The sequence below is a fragment of the Paroedura picta genome, chromosome 8 (assembly GCF_049243985.1).
Source record: "Paroedura picta isolate Pp20150507F chromosome 8, Ppicta_v3.0, whole genome shotgun sequence".
Taxonomy (NCBI): domain Eukaryota; kingdom Metazoa; phylum Chordata; class Lepidosauria; order Squamata; family Gekkonidae; genus Paroedura; species Paroedura picta.
Genome location: NC_135376.1, coordinates 55083086 through 55100328, shown reverse-complemented (window position 1 = coordinate 55100328; position 17243 = coordinate 55083086). Strand labels below are relative to the sequence as shown.

The 17243-nt window shown below is 49.3% G+C and overlaps 1 protein-coding gene across 1 annotated transcript; it reads left to right on the top strand.

The window, feature by feature from the left end:
• Positions 1-5738: 5738 nt before the first annotated feature.
• Positions 5739-15192, top strand: VAX1 (ventral anterior homeobox 1). Its single transcript, XM_077349884.1, has 3 exons — positions 5739-6081; positions 7569-7756; positions 11010-15192. Exons 1-3 carry the CDS (start codon positions 5844-5846, stop codon positions 11523-11525), a joined length of 942 nt encoding a protein of 313 aa, XP_077205999.1. The 5' UTR covers positions 5739-5843; the 3' UTR covers positions 11526-15192.
• The last annotated feature ends 2051 nt before the right edge of the window (positions 15193-17243 follow it).

Sequence of the window (17243 nt, the reverse complement as noted above, 5' to 3'; positions counted from 1 at the left end):
GCACATAAAAAAGAAAGCAAATATCTAGGGCCTGTATATCAGCATTAAATCAAAATAATGTTATCTGAGGATAATGGTGTATTATATTATATTAATCATGATAATTTATCCAGGACATGGAATCATGCTATAATGGGGAGGGGGGATTGAATTTCATACCATGCCCAGAGAAAGTAGGTTTTTTGTGTTAGGCCCCTAATCTGTAAGACTATCAATCAGTTCATTATGAAGATTAATATCAATAGTTACATCTGCTTGCTGGGGAAGGCACTGGCAAACCACCCCGTATTGAGTCTGCCATGAAAACGCTTGAGGGCGTCACCCCAAGGGTCAGACATGACTCGGTACTTGCACAGGGGATACCTTTACCTTTACATCTGCTTGAGGAGGCATGTATGCTAGTCTCTCCATATGGGAATCTCCCCACTGTTTACAGTTCCAAAATATTTGTTCAGACTTAAAGGTTCCAAGATAAAGGAGAGCAATTATGCTTGCAAGATTAAATGTGCTATTGTCTGTGATCTCTGAAGGCCATATATTAGCTATACAGGTCCCAGACGGACATTGTGGTTGTAGCTTATGGATCATAGGAACTGCGAAGCATGTTTTATTTGAATGTCTGTGATAAAGCCTCTTATGAGAAGAATTGTTTTCATACCCCATTTTTCCCTACCTTAAGGAGTCTCAAAGCAGTTTACAATGTCTTTCCTTTCCTCTTCCTATAGCAGACGTCTTGCGAGGTCAGTGGGGCTGAGAGAGTTCTGAGAGAACTATGGCTATCACAAAAGGTCACCCAGCTGGCCTCATGAGGAGGAATGGGGAATCAAACCAGGTTCCCAAGATCAGAAGTCTGCTGCACTTAACCACTATAGCATGCTGGCTTAGCTGTACAAGCAAAACAAGACCCCTCTAGGTATCTTTGTCATTAAAATGTTAATGGATCCTAGGCCAGCAAATGCCCTCTTGTTAAAACTAAATTCCTTGTTCAGGCCTTGAGAGAGTGGGCAGGTTGTGACAAGACATTTTTTCTAATATAGTATAGCCTGTCCTCTCTGGCTGGAATTCTTCCTTTCTTCCTTTTATTCTTAGTCGTGCTAGACGGATACTACTCAAGACCTGTAGGTCAGAGGAACAGAGAAAGAAAGAACATCCTCAAAGCTCTTGTCTCGCTCACTCACCCACTCACACACAAACACACACCAACAACAACAGTATCGTTTTCCAGTTCTCCCATTCCTCAGCATGCTTTTCCTCCAACCTGGTTTACTACAATCTTTTCTGAACGAATGCAGTCCAAGTGGACAGGAAGTTGCCCATTTTCAAAAGTCCTGCCCACATAAGAACCATTTTCCTTCCACCAGCCCATGGCCACCACCATTCTACCACCGTGTCACCGGTGGGCTTTTGAAAAAGAACTGGTAAATGCTATAAGGCTATGATGCATTTAACTATGATGCAATTAGGTAAAGGTAAAGGTATCCCTTGTGCAAGTATCGAGTCATGTCTGACCCTTGGGGTGACGCCCTCTAGCGTTTTCATGGCAGACTCAATACGGGGTGGTTTGCCAGTGCTTTCCCCAGTCATTACCATTTACCCCCCAGCAAGCTGGGTACTCATTTTACCGACCCTGGAAGGATGGAAGGCTGAGTCAACCTTGAGCCGGCTGCTGGGATTGAACTCCCAGCCTCATGGGCAGAGCTTTCAGATGGCTGCCTTACCACTCTGCGCCACAAGAGGCTCTTGATGATGCAATTAACATGATGCAATTAACATTTGTTAAGTCTTCAGAAGCCCTATCATGGCACAGTGGGAGGAAATGCCAGAAAAAGGAGGAAAGGGTGGAAACTGTGAGGATACCCCATTGCCAGTATGAACGTCTCTACGTTTTTAGTGGCAATGCATGCCAAATGAAGAATTCTCACTGTGTGAACATGATCCTAAACTGCTACCTGCAAACCAGATCATTGCTATTTCAGTTACATCTGATTCCTCTTGGCCCAAATCTAAGCTTTGGAAGGGTCCTGCTAATTCCTTGCCAATGCAAAGAGGGGAGTGGAATGGGACGGAGTTCTGTGACAAAGGGACTTGCAGTAGGCTTCCCTATAGGCAGTTGGCCACTGGTCCTTCACTTCCTATTTTTCCAAGACATTTTGGAACAAAACTAATTATCTCCTTGGTATCTAAGACTGTGTGATTGATCAGATATTTCTACCTTTTAGCAGTTTCACTCTATGATACTGACAAAAGTGTACAAAATGCATGCACTAGGCACAGTTTCTCTTGCCTCATCGACAGCCTCAGAACATTCAAAGACTGGAGTGGTATGACTGCTTCCCTGGCTGTGGGGTATGGTATCACTGCACATGCAAATCTATTCAGCCAAGTCAGCCCACATACTCAAGGGGTCCTCAACCTTGTTGAACCCATGGGACACCATCAAAAAATGGATGGTGGGACCAATCCCAAAATGAGAGCTGGGGCCAACGATAATATATTGGGATTATATTGGGATAATATATTGGGAAGCATTACGGGCTTCCAAGCATCTTCCTACTGCTTCCAGTTGGATGCTCCCTGCAGACACAAGAGTGATATCTCCTAGGTTTTTCTTTCTACTCCAATGAAATAGAGGAAAGCTGGAATTGGCCTTCTGCTTTAGAAAAGAAACAGAAGACAGAACTGAACACCAAGAAGCACACTGAGGGCTACCATGTTATCCACAGGGGTGCTTCTATATTGCACTGGGCCTGCAAGATGGAGCTTTTCCACCAAGCTTTTAATAGCATCTGTGGCCCTCTCCTACAAAACACCCCCACTGAGTGACACCTAGTCTGGAGACTCATGGGCAGTGAATATCTGGAAACTGGGAGGGCAGTATAGAAATTTAATAAATAATAATAATCTGTCAGCTGGGTAATTAAGGAATGATAAATCAAATGATGTATATGCATGCATGAACCAGTTCTAAATGGCCTTAGGACTGTGGTGTTAATTGTTTCCTATAGGGAAATATTAGCAGAATATGTGTTGATAGTGTCCATGAGAACTGTATATGTCCTTGATTTGAATAACCAGGAAAAATCTAAAGGTCATAGTCTAGTATACTAATATGCAATGCACATAATGGATGATATGAATTTGGTTAATGAGGAGACTAAAAGCTATGGTTCATGTAACTGATGTTCAACTATGCATAAAAGTAGAATATATCTAGATGAGAAAACCTAGTTCATAGAAGCAAGACGTTTTGCAATCCTTGCGCAGAAATCTTTTCCCACACCTGAATCATATGACAGAATGAACAGATGCATCATATATTAAGGAATAACCATTAATACACCTCCCAATCTCCCCAGTAAGACCACAAATCTCTATAGAATTATTGGTATGGTGTTATGATTTCAGATTATGTATGAATATGAAATTTACATCATTGTCTAACAAATTTTATCCAGATGCCTTGAGTGGGTAGCAATAAAAAAATAATGACTGGATAAAAACAACACAAATATATTTTGCTTGTTCTAAAGGTGATGAAAATCGTTTTATATCAGTTTGAGTCTGAACAAGAAAGTGCCTGCTCTAAGTACATGACCATCTGAAAGCATTTGCTTGAAAAACCAGGCACAAAATAGCCCATAACCAAGGCGAACAGAATAGATATTCTGTTCATCAGGCTATCACACACATATTGGAAACCAAGTCCTTCATGTGGCGATAGGCGCATAGGGCCAAGTTGCTAGTCAGGCCGGGACCAGAATGTACAGGGTTTCCCATTGGCATCCACGTGCCCAAATGATCATGTGAAGAGGCTCTCAGGCCTTGTCTTTTCAGAAAAACTACAATAACAACAACAAAAAAGCCCACCGTTGTCAGGCAGCTAGTTACTGAAAGATCTTCTCTCTCCACCTTTGCTGTTCAGACAAAGTGCATGGATTGCTCAGTCAAGAGGTCCTCAGCTAGTTTCAAAAAATAAGATTCCATTTTGCTTCCTATACTTTGCCTCTTACTTTGCCTATTTTCATCTGGAAATCTTAAATATGTGAACAACATCATAAACCAAGGCACTATCCCCCCTCCCTCCGCCCTGCCTCTGGGGCTGAGGAATAATTTCTTCCTTAGAGAAAGTTAACAGCCTCCCCCCCCCCGGCCCCCGGCCCCCGGCCCCCTTTCAACCCACAAGGCCAGAGTCTGAGAGGCTTGGGAAGGATGTCTAACTCAGATGCCTGGATTTTGTGTGAAAAGTTCCCTCGCTTTCTTTCTCTCACCTGGCCCCTAAAACTCTTTTGTGAATGGGGCCAGTGCAACATGTGGCCTTTCACCCCGCCCAAGAACTAATGCCAGACAGCCACACTCGGAGAATTGTTTGTTAATAGTCCAATTAGATAATTGCCATCTTTCACTCCTTTCGCTCTACATTTCCCATAAAGGAATGAATAAGGAGAGCAGCATGAAGAGGGCTTCTGCCCTGCAAGGTGACAAGAAAGGCTGGAGCATGCTCTTTGCACAAAGCCATGCGCTTGAATTGAATCATTGTAGCCTAATCAATGGTCTTATTGGATTACTGGCTGTTGCGGTTCTCAAAGATATTGTAGCAGACACAATGAAATAGCCCGGGGGAAACTCTCCCCCCCCCCTTTAGTAGATCACGCAGTCGAGATCTCCCCGCTCACTCGCTGGCTTGCTCTCTCTCCCTACTCTCTCTCCTGGATCCAGCTGAATACAAAGCAAGAGCCCTTAAAAACATGCACACACACACCATACCCTGCAAATGCGCTCAAGGTGTAGAGGCGTGGGGGGGGGGGTGACCACGCAAGTATCTGAAATGAATTAAAGAGAGGTCGGAGTTTAAGATGGCTGGCTGTGGAGATAAGTGTTAAGAAGGAGCCCCGCTACTTGGCCAAACAAACCCACTTTCTCACCAAGCCACGCCAAGGAAAACTTTATTTAAAATTGTTGCTGGCGTTTCTTTGGTGGTGTTTTGGTTGGTTGGGGATCCAAGATTCCTTTCTCCAGCTTCATGGCTTATGTGTATTTGTGTTCCAACCCCCCCCCCCCAAATACACACACAAACACAAACCACACGTTCCTTGATAGCTTTGTTCACATGTATTAGGCGTGTCTTGGATAAAACCACCCTGTAATCTGCAAGGGTCAAAGGCAAACTGAAGGAAGTTAATAATGGCTGCTAATGGCTCCTAACAATTCAGGCTGAATCTTGTCAAAAGTTTTTTCCCCCTTCTCCTGAAAGTCTCGGTCTTTTGATTGTGTGTTTCCTGAAAGCAAGACCAATCATTTCAGTTTATTCACTGGCTAAACTCGACTTGATTGGGGACAAGCATACAAACCACCCATTACGATGTGATATATTATCCAAACAATTTAGTGTATTCATGAGGTAACCTAAATGTGGAGGCTGCAAAATTACCCGTAATCAATTGAAACAGCCAGTGCGCGTCCCTCTGGGTGTCTAACCACTACATCCCTCTCCGTAATAAGGCAGGCATTAAATCATTTTAGAGTTGCACTGTGGAGTACCTGATCATTGGGGCTCAGGGAAGCTGGACACTAGCACTAGGACGCTGGGATTGAGGAAGCGGCTGGTTTCCTGCCTGGGTGTATCAGAACCGACCTCTCGCCTTCGAGGGACTCGGCTGCCGCTCGCCGAGCTGACCATAAACTGTGCAATACACAACACGGGCTTCTCCCCCACCCCCACCCCCACCCCCACCCACCCCTCTCTCTCTCCCTCTCTCTCTCTCTCTTTCTCTCTTTCTCTCTCTCTCCCCCTCTCTCTCCCTCTCTCTCCCTCTTTACTTAAAAAAAAACCCATATTGCACTATATGTTTGGGAAACAAGACAAAATGGACGTTAGATGCAATCCCGAGATTGAAGGCTCCCGGGTCTCCAAGAACGGACATAAAGAGGGCAAGGAAAGCAAAGGATGCGAAGGAAATATTTCGGCTTCTTTTTTGAAGGATCAACAGGGGACTTTTTCCGCCTCCGGCGTCTCCGAAGACTGCAGTAAAAGTAAATCGAGTCCCGCTGATCCGGATTATTGCCGAAGAATCCTCGTCCGAGGTAGGGGGATCGTGTCTGGGGTGTGTGTTTGCGTGAGTGTGCCCACGTGAGAGGGGGCTCTTGCCTTTTTGTTGAACAAAATATTCTTGGGATTTCTCCGCGGCAAAGGGGTCTTTAGGACGCTTTTGCAATCCGAGAGAGATTATTTTCTGCCCCTCGTCTTGGCTGCTCGGACTGTTTCAGGCAGGGTTTGTTTCTCGCGCCTCGAGCTGCCCAATGTTCCGCTTTTGGGGCGGGGGCGGGAGGGGGGTCGTGGTTTCTTTTCCTCCGTTCCCTTGGGCATGGGGGGGGGGATCCACACGATCTTTCCCGGAGGGGGTTGCCTCTAAACCCCTGGGGCTCGCCAAGCCCCCTTCCTCTCCCGCTGGATTCACGGGGCCCTCGGAAGAGGCCGGCAGCTCGGCGGGCGCGAAGAGCGAGGCATGAGTCGCTTCTGGGTTGGCGGCCCTGGCGGGGACTTCCGCGGGAGCGGCGCGATGGAGCGCGGAGGGGCAAGCGGGGCTTCCCTGGCAGCCGCCCCGAAGGCTGGGCCGGGTCTTTGAAAGGGGCCGAAGTCTTCCCTGGGCTTCATGCCGCGTTTCGAAGGGGTGTCCGTTCTTTCCCTTTGGGCAAGGTGTTCGCCTGCCTCAGCGACTACACAGAGAGGGCGCCTGTTGCCATGATGCGCCCCCCGGCCGCCTCGTTCCCCGCCGCCACCCCCTCGGCTGGACGCGTTTTGACCGGGCCGCCGCAGGGCTGCGGGTGCCAAGCGCCCAGTCGGGGGACGGGGGGACGGGGAGAGGGGGCTCCAGAGAGGCTTCCCACCCGCGCCCCGGGGACTCCGGGCCTTGTCAACAATCGAGGGCGGCGGCGCCGGCGGCTGACCCCGGCCGAGGTCAGCGGCGCCTTTCTGGACTTCTCTCGCCTCCCGAGCTGTATGAGGAAGGTCCATGACCGGCCGTCATCCGGATCGAGATCGAGGCTGAGGAGGTGCTAATGAGATTTGGGACGCTTTCCTGGAGCCCGGGCGGGGGGGGGGAGGGCGTGTGTGCTTCCCCCCTCCGTGTTTTACGGGCAAGAGAAAACAGCGTCGCCAGACAGCTTCCCCCGCCGCTTCTAGAGGTGGGAACCGGCCCAGGAAAGGCATTTTGGGCCCGCTTTCCCCGCCAGCCTTCATGAGGGGGCTCCCATCGTGGCGAAGACAATACGAGAGGGTGGGGGGAGGCTGCCAGGCCAGGCCAGGCCTCTGCGGTGGACAGGGGGGGGCAGCCAACCAGTGGTGCTGTTTCTATTTGGGGGGGAGGTCATATTGGGAGCTCTGGAGAGGTACTGGGCGGGGGGGGGTCCTGCTTGGGCCGCCGACGGGGAGTGCCCGGGGCCTCGCCATGGGCCAGCCTGAAGCAGTGCTCCGCCGACGCCAGTCCCGGGAAGTTCTCGGGGCAAGGGTGTTGCGCCGGCTCGGCTCTGGTCCGCCCGGGCTTAAGCGCTCCTCCGTCTCCTCCTGCCAGATGCCAAAGGCTCGATCCGGGAGATTATCCTTCCGAAAGGGCTCGATCTGGACCGGCCCAAGAGGACCCGCACGTCCTTCACGGCGGAGCAGCTCTACCGGCTGGAGATGGAGTTCCAGCGGTGCCAGTACGTGGTCGGGCGGGAAAGGACGGAACTGGCCCGCCAGCTCAACCTCTCCGAAACTCAGGTATGCCCGAGAGAGAGCCGGACCTCGCCCGCTGCCGGCTCCGGCCGCGCTGGCCCAAACCCCGGCCCGCTCCAAGCGGGGGAGGTCGGCGGCTGACCCCCGAGGCGAGCAGGGCGCCGAGGGGCTTCTCCTGGCTCAAGCGCCGAGGGGCGATCCTGAATATCCTGGCGCTCTTCGAAGTCCCTGCTGGTCAGTGGGCCTCGGAGGGCCTCGCCCACCTTGGAATCCACTGCGCTCCGTGGCGCCGACTCTCCGGGAAACAGGGCCGGGGTCCCGCTGCAATCCACGGGCCGGACTCCCAAATGTGCTTGTGGACATTTGTTTTCCGGAAGACTCTGTCCAGACTTGCCAGGCACGCTCCTCCTAAATACTCTGCATAAAAATAACTTCGATTGGGATGAATGAGATTTATTTCCTTGCCTTGTGAGCGTGGGTTGTAAGTCTTGCTGGGTGTTTTTTTTAAGCACGCATTGGTTTTCACCTAAATAACGTAAGAGCGTTAGGTGCCAAAAGTGTTATTATGTGAACCGCCCCAAGTCCATACCGGGAGGGTCGGTATAGAAATAATAATTATAATAATTATTAAATGTACTGGCAAAGAGAAATTAAATTTCGGCGTTCCACCTCTTTCAAGAGGGGCTCCGAAAGGTGGGGAGGAAAGATCTGTCGGAGGGGACCCTCCGGAAAGAGTGTTTGAGCCCCGAGCAGCGTCTGGCCCTGATCCACAGGCAGGCCTTCACTGGGGGGGGGGGGGGTTGGTGGAATCCAAGCCATCCTCGAAGAAGAATCCGGCGCCTTGAGCCTCACTGCCTTAAGGGGCAGGTTGGGTGCCTCGCTGGTGTTCAGGGAGCTGCCGGCCACAGGTGTCGACTTGGGTCTGCTGGAGACTAGAGGACTCCCAGCCTGGCCTCCTTCCTTTGAAATTCCGGGAGGGGGGGAGGCCAGTGACTGCTCCCCCCACCTCTTGTGAGGCCTTAGAAGCTAAGAGGCTTATTACAGTAAAAGCTTTCGGGGACCTGCTCCTTCTAAAGATGCCCCGCACTCCTTTTTTCCTGCCTGCCGGGCAGTCACTTCCTTCTTTCAGGAACAGTTGACTTCCAAACACGTTTCAAAAGTGGAAGGAAACTTGTCATGGAAACAGATGCCTGCATAAATGCTACACCTCCCCCCCCCTCCACTTTTGTTTTGACTGTGTTTGTAATATTGTAGGTTGTGGTTTTGAAAAAGATTTGATTGGAAAACTGTGTGCCTCTTCTGGCCATAGGTCTCTTGAAACTGACTACATTTTGACAAACAATTGGTCTTGAATGGGGCAATGGGGCAATTGGCAATGGGGGGTGGATATCAACCAATAAAGGCAAAGGGGGAGCTATATGGTTTTTGCAGCATTATCCTATGCGTATCTTGTGAATCTTACAAATACCGAGTTCGACATGGAGGGCCTGTTCTAACTTCTTTTGAGATAGTTTTCTTTCTTTTCATCCTAGAATTGTTCTTTCAAAACAGCAATAATTGTGGGGGGGGGGGGGGGTAGAATAGGGCGGTCCCATTTTCCAGGCGGTGTATAGAATCATGTGTATAGCACAGGAGGCAAGAAGGCGTTGACCATTCCACACAGGAAGGAAATACTGTATGAGAGATTTGCTGAATGAGGGAGCCAAAGGAACAAATAATAGGATTGGAGGGATGGGGGTGGGAATCATTGCATGTTTATAATGAAATGCTCAGGGAAGCTTTAAAATATCCCTCCCCCATTCTTGTACAGAAGGAGTGGAAGATATCCTTGTTTTTGCATTCACCTGAAACTGTGGTTGGAATTGTGGTTAACGCTTGTTGCCTTATAAAATCAGAGTCCAGTGGCACCTTTAAGACCAACAAAGATTTGTTCAAGGCCTGAGCTTTCGAGTGCGAGCACTCTTCCTCAGACTTGTTGCCTTATTTTAGCTAATAATAAAATAGATGGGGTCAGCAGGTTGGGAAGAAATCCCATTTTCTGTTAAGGTTTGCCAGTTCCCTTTTAGAGCAGAATGAAAAGGGAGAAAGTGGCAAATGTGTGGATGTCGTTTGTTTAAAATTTTCTTTGTGAAAAAGTCCAATCCAAGTATTATTTCAAAGAAAGAAAGAAAGAAAGAAAGAAAGAAAGAAAGAAAGAAAGAAAGAAAGAAAGAAAGAAAGAAAGAAAGAAAGAAAGAAAGAAAGAAAGAAAGAAAGAAAGACTAAGGGCGTGAGGAGTGGTTTCTTATTTCTTGAAAAGATCCTGTACTGTAATGAATCCCTCTGACAAGCTAATTAGCATTTCTTTGGCTGTCAGATTTAGCCAAGTAGGTATGACAAACAGAACAGCCTCAGTGGCTAGAGAGTGGCATGTGATATTGATTTGAGTGAAATAATATTTGAAATAATGGAAAAGAGATCTAAAGATGCTTGAGGGGCGAATGCAGGTGTCTTTAGAGTGCTGGAGCCAGGGAGGGGAAACACACACACAGACACCGTAAGCAGAGTAGAGCTTGCCATCTTGAATAGACACGATCAATGAGAGCACTCCAGAAGACATGGGCTTGGCAAGGCACAGGACTGTAATGGAACAGGCCAGCTTAACTGTAACCTACCTCTGCTTCTACAGGCCTTTGAGAAATCTCCAGAGACATCCGGAGATAAGGCAGGTGGAAGGGGAAGAGAGATTCAGAAGGCTCAAGGCCTTATTCTTAAGGTCTTCAGGGAAATACTCACAAGAGATGGGAAGGTTTAGGGCCTACTACACACTTTTTGGAGTGTAGGATCTCCCATATCGGGAATCCTTCAGCCAGGCAAACCTGAAAAGAATTTCGCTAAGGGGATTTAAAGGTGTTCAAGACCCGCACTTGCAGTGCACCTTTAAAAAGGGCACAAGGTATAAGGGCTTTCCCATCACATGCAAGCACGTGTATTCTGGTTCCTCCCGTGTACACCTCCTGGGAGTCCTGGGCCGCCCACGCCAGATCTAAGAACATGGGCTGTTGTCTGGAGAAGCAGTAAGGGTGGCGTGTCCCTGTTGTCCCCGCACTGGGCAGCCACTTCGAGACCTGTCGACCTTCTCTCCGTGTTTCAGCTGACCCACCTTCTCCCCGGGGGCAGCGCAGTGTCCGGTCGCGTGGGGAGGGGTCGGGGGGTGGCCTCTGGGTGCAGGGAGCCCTTTCCGTCCTTCCTTCCTCCCTCGCCCTCCCCGCCGGCTGACCTTGTGCTTTTGCCTCCCCGGCCCCGCCCCTCGCTGCAGGTCAAAGTCTGGTTCCAGAACCGGCGCACCAAGCAGAAGAAGGACCAGGGCAAGGACTCGGAGCTGAAGTCGGTGGTGTCGGAGACGGCGGCCACGTGCAGCGTGCTGCGGCTGCTGGAGCAAGGCCGCCTGCTCTCCCCGCCCGGCCTGCCGGGCCTCCTGCCGCCCTGCGCCACCAGCGCCCTGGGCTCGGCCTTGCGGGCGCCCAGCCTGGCCAGCGGCACGGGCGGCTCGGGATCCGCGTCCGCCGGCGCCTCCGCGCACCCGCCGCCCGTCAGCAGCGCCGCCGGGCCAGCCCACCCCTCCCCGCCCGGCGGGCACAACCTCTTCAGCCTGCCCGTGCCCACCCTGCTGGGCTCCGTGGCCAGCCGCCTCTCCGCCAACCCCCTCGCCATGGCCGGCTCCCTGGCGGGCAACCTGCAGGAACTCTCGGCCAGATACCTGAGCTCCTCCGCCTTCGAGCCCTACTCCCGGACGGCCAGCAAAGACGGCGCGGACAAGAAGACCTTGGACTGACCTGCCGCCGCCGCCGCCGCCTCCCCCCCCCCCCGTGCTTGTCTCGCTCGTCTCCGCTGGCCACCGGGATTCCCGGGCTCGCCTCCCCTTCGGCGCCCTCCGCCTCCCTCCCGTGTGCTCTTCTCTCTCCTCCCCCTGCGCCCCATCCCTCCCGGCTCTCCCGCCCGGGAGCCCCGTCCCATTGGGCCTGGGCCTTCTCTGCCCCTGCCGGCCAGCGCTTCCTCGGGGCCCAGCGCCAGAGGCCTGGCAAATCGGACTGGAGGAGCCGGATCAGCCACGACGCAGCCCACCCGAGCCAGACAATGGCCGCCCAAACAGACGGAAAGGCCAGACAAAACAACCGAGAGGGAGGGAGCGAGGGAGGGGGCAGAGGGCCTTGTAATAGGGGTGACCCACGTTGGGTTTTCCACCTGACCCGATAGAGGAGAGGGGGGGACTGAAGTGATCGCGGAATGAGGGCGCAGCAGACTGGCGCAACAGAAACCTTCCCTCGCAAGTTTTGACTGCCAATCATGTGAAAAGGATCCACTTGGTGCAAGCGGGGTTTGGAAGAGGGTGCCGGGGAGGGAGGAGTGGTTGAAAGGGGTTTGGCTGGTCGGCCTTTCCATGTTCAGTCTCTGGGGTTCTGGGTAGAGTCTACCGGCATCTCTCTCCCACTTCCGAGGATGGTCGAGGTCCTCCTTCAAAGAGACTGGTCCTTTGAAAGCGGAGCCTCCTTCCTCCCTTCCTTCCCCCTCCCCTCCCTGCGATTGCAAGAGCCACCCTACAACGGGGCTGCTGGTCGCTCTGAAGATTAGCAGCTCCCCTCCCGCCATTCGTAGCACGATTTCCTCCAAAAGCTTTGACAGCAGTCCTGGCCCATGGGAGTGGGTGGGCGGAGGCGCGTTGGGAGACCCTAAGCGCGCTGATTCCGGCGCTTTGCTGCTCTGGGGGAAACGTGCGTAGGGATGGCGCTCGCTCGTCGTCGCCAGAGGACGGGCCCGCAGCTCTCAAATGACATGTTTGAAATAACAGCCCAGCAGCCCTAAAGAAAAACGTCGCGGTCTGATGGATTCAAACCAAACGTCCCGGAGACCAAAACGAAATCCCAGACGAAGCTGGGGGCCTTACAGACTGTGCTCACCTCTGTGCTCACCCCTGTATTCCACCACGCGAAGCGGAAGCGGGGCCATTTGAGCACGCCTTTCAGTCCTGGGTATGCGTATCCCACCGCCCGGTTCGATTGTAGTAATAGGCCCACTGATCGTATTCATGTGCACCCAGAAAACGGAGTCCTTCAAAGCGGTGCCAGCTTTCGAGTGTTACTCCCCTCCTTGCCACCGCCCCGAATCCAGTTCTAGATTGAAATAAAATCAGAAGTGCAGATGATGGTGAATATGGGAAATAGCGGAGGAAAAACGGCAGCCATGGATTCTCCGAACGCGCCAAAAACCCGCCTTAACGTCCGTTGTGGTTGTTTCCCCATATTGATCAATCCAAAATGGCTCGAGTTTATTCTCCATTTTGGAACTATCTTCTCGTAAAACAAACTCCTTCGCAAGATTCAATGCATCCATCCCACCCACCCATCCCGCGCCCCCAAATCCTGTTTGATTTTCTGTTTTAAAACTCTCCTTGTTATGCCCTAATTATCTCTTCCAACCCTCCTTGATGTATGTATGACAAGATTTTTTCCACTTTAAATTCCAGGACTTGAAAATTGACAGGGTGAAAAAAAAAAAGTCTCACTCCGTGTACTTAGGTAGTTGCTTTAATTTTGATATATCTATATCTCTATATAGATATATATTGCGTTTACAGACTGTATACATATGTGCCACCAAACTTTTTAACCAAAAAGAGGCAAAAAAGTGGAATGGTTGATGTAGTGGATAGAATTAATTTTAGAACAGAAAGAATTAGGGAAGGGAGGAAAGTGTGTGTGTGTGTATGTGAGAGAGAAAGAGAGAGAGAGCGCAAAAAAATGCCCCTCATAGTAATTTTATTGTAAATTATTTACGTCTAAAGTTTCTAGGCAACTAGTGAAGAAAATAAATGAATGACTTGATGGCTGAAGGCGAAACTCTTGGTACTAACCCGTGTTCTGAATGTTTTGGATATTTGACTGTTTTGTATTTATGTGGTGAGAGTGAAATATATTATATCTATATGATTGGCGGAGTTATTTGGGTCTTCTGTGTGGAGCTCCCGAAGGTATCAGCACACCTGATGGGTAGAACACTCGCCCCCCCCTTTTTTTTCTGCCGTCATCAAATGATTTATTTGCGAAGTACCTGAGTCCAAAATACAGTTTTCGCCTCCATAGTTAAACAAGAAGTAGCTAGGAGCAGGGGGCATTAAACAAAGCAAAACAAACCCCACACATTCTCAATATTGCGGTTCCTTCTAATAGTAGATACGCCTTAATTTCTCTTCCCCCTCCTCCCAGTTCTCCAGTGGCCAGTAAGGGGTGTTGAATGCTGGCTAGTTATTGAGGCCGGTGACCGTCTCCCAAGGAACATGGTCAGAATATGTTTTCTTCCCATTCATGAGAAAGGAATTCAATGGTTGCCATTTAAGAGAGAGATGCTTCAATGGAACGTTTCCCCGGGGAAAGCTGCTTTGGTCCTTTTGTGATTTGGAGACCATAAAACGTCCACAGATCCGCACCCATGCACTTTTCAGTTTTCCTTCAGGAGCACCCCGGCGAACTAGCCCGGAGCGGATCTAATCTCTGCCTTTCCGCATTGCACCGCTCTCGGCCGTGGTTCAGAACTCCGATCCACCAGCCCGCAAATCCACACCTGATTAGAAGAAAGGCAATCTTTTCAATTAATAAACAGTAGTCAGTCTCTCACTGAACCACGGCTTTTCAATAGAGGAAATCATACTTCCTCCCCCTCCCCCTTTCCTCCTCCTGTTGAGTAAGACTAGCAGTGAAGAGCGTGATTTCAATTTCATAAGGACGTCAGACTCGGTCTCATCCATTTAGGAATTCATTTAATTACTATTTATTCACGAATTCAAGAACAACAATTTAGCGTCATCAGGCGATACAAAAACTCACTTTCTTACTGTCGGATCCGTGGCTCTGATTTTAGCCCCATTCAGACAGTTCCTCAAGATCAAGCGGGAAAACTTCCTTCCACCGCCTCAGAGCCCTAAGGGCAAAGGGACTAGAACGAAGTCTGCAGTGCTGGGGACGGCTGCTTGAGAGTAAACCCCATTGAAATCAGTGGCATTTGGTTCCGAGTAAGCACGCATAGGAGCTGTCCAGATGTGGAACTAACATTTTGTCAGTAAGTCACTTTTATGCTGTAGCTTTAAAGGGGAGAGCGGTTTGCTAGATCTTAAAGGGGAGGGGTGCTTGAAAAAGGAGAGGTCATCAAATATGGTAGACTTCTACCAACAGGAATCAGATTAAAGCTGTGATCCTCTCCTTGCTTAACTAAAAGGAAGTTCCTAGAAAATGAATGGGGCTACCTGACACCAGATGATCTCTTTAGAAATGGAAAATTATCTCAATAATTAAAAGGAATCCTGCTGTGAACAGAATTAGAACTGTCCCGGTTTTTAGCAGTTCCTTCTCTGAAATGTTGGAATTGATAGGCTGATCAGTATTGAAAGTTTGTTTAATGTTTGCCTTGCCAGCCCATCTCATTTTTTAAAATTACAGACGTTTTAAGTATTTTTTAGTAAATTATGTTTGCCTTACCAAACCAACTCTTCTATTATAAAGAACTAGATACAGACACACACAAATATGGACAGAAGCACAATTTAAATATTACATCTATGTAAATGCAGGGGGGGGGATCCTTTGAAATTCAGGTGCCCATATCACATCATCAGCATTTCAATTTGTGCAGTATGTGGTCTTCTATGGTGCTTACTGCCCACATGGCCTAGACAAATGCAGAATTCTTACAAATGAGTCGCCACATGATTGTATGCCACAATAAATGTGTTCAGATTTTAAGGTTCCACACGATTTTTTGTTGTTTTGGCTGCAACTGATTTGCACAGTAACCACTCTGGGCAGTCTGTCTGTCACATCACATCACCTGTGTAAGCTATGTTGTTAGGGTTTTTTTTACATTACCAATATAATCTGGGAAACCATCCATGGTGTTTTCCAGCAGCTACAATGCTGCAGATATAATATGGGAATTGAGCTACAATAACCTCATGTTGAGAAACTTTATGGAAATACGCTATCCAAAATGGTCTGATCATAAAGTGGTAGGTAATGGGGGGGGGAGCAAAGCGAATCAAAACTCCTTACCTTGCAGGGAAGTTCTGATGCTGTGTGAGGTGCTGATTGCACATCTCAACCTAGGTGATTTATGGGAATTTTCTTTTCACACAAATTATTCCATGTTAATTAAAACTATGGCATGATCAACATACTAGCTAGATGCCCATTAAATTCTCCCCTCCACACAGAGTGAATAAAAGTGAAAACCTGGAAGGGAGTGACTCATAGGACCATCAAACACATGGCAGGCTGCTGTTCTTCAGTGCAATCCTGAACATGTGTTCTTAGAAGTACATGCCATTGATTTCATTGAGTTCCTTTAAGAATGTATCCTGTGAGGGCATTTTCATGGGCAGCTAGCTGTACCATAGCAGACTCTTCAAAGGAGAAAAGGTGGTGATAGTATTCCTGCTTGTGATCTTGGCCTGTGTATATGTCACTAACAAGATCCAAATATTATAAACAACCTACTATTCCCATAAGACAGGAAAAATATTCCAACAAAATATATATGTTCTGTAGTCAGAACAACCTTTCCTGTTCAACAGAATCCACCCATACTTTTTATTATTTATAAATTTCTCTTTTTTCCTGAATGAACAAGTTGCAAAGTTAAAGTTATTTTGGTATTGTGCAATAGTCCCTGCTAGCTGTAGCTTTTCATTGCATGTACACAAGGCGCACATCAATTTTTGATTCATTCAGGTGCAATTACTGTGGAAAACAATCCTATGAAGAATGGCCCTAACACACTGGTAGGGAAATCCTTTGCAAATTACCACTGTGAAGGAGTTTGGTGTGAGTATAATCCCACACTCAGAAACACACTCTTTTTAAAGCCCTGCTAAAGCTGACCTCTGTATTCTATATCGGTCTCCTCTCCTGTTAGCTGACTGTTTATTGCTCTGTGATAATCCCATTTTTCATGAGGATGTGGCCAACACTTATGATGAATGGACTTTCTTTCTACATGGTTAGTTTGCCCTGGGTTTGAGGCTGCAAGAGAGTGAAGGCCCTTTGCTGTTCCCTACAGCAGTGGTCCCCAACCCCTGGTTCAGGGATCGGTACTGGTCCGTGGGTCAGTCAGTACCGGGCCGCGGCTCCTCCTTGTCCCACTCCCTGGCTGCTGCCTCAGGGACTGCCCCACTTCTCTGCTGCTGGCTCTCCAGTGGCCGCCATGGCTGGGGCGCCCCTCGGTGTGGCACTGCGCAGGTGCTGCTGTCAGTGCCCCCCAGTGGGTGATGGGAATTCAGGGGCACCAGCGGGAAAGCAAGTGGAGCAGGGGCTCAGGCGGCAGCCACGTCCCTTGACAAAAGACTACCCCTCCCCGGGCCTCAGTAAAATTGTCAAGCTTTGACCGGTCCCCGGTGATAAAAAGATTGGGGACCATTGCCCTACAACACTGTAGTGCCTCCTTGCAACATTCAGATTCTCTTTGTCTTTGTTGTGATTTTCCCCCAAATTTGCCTTGCTATAATATT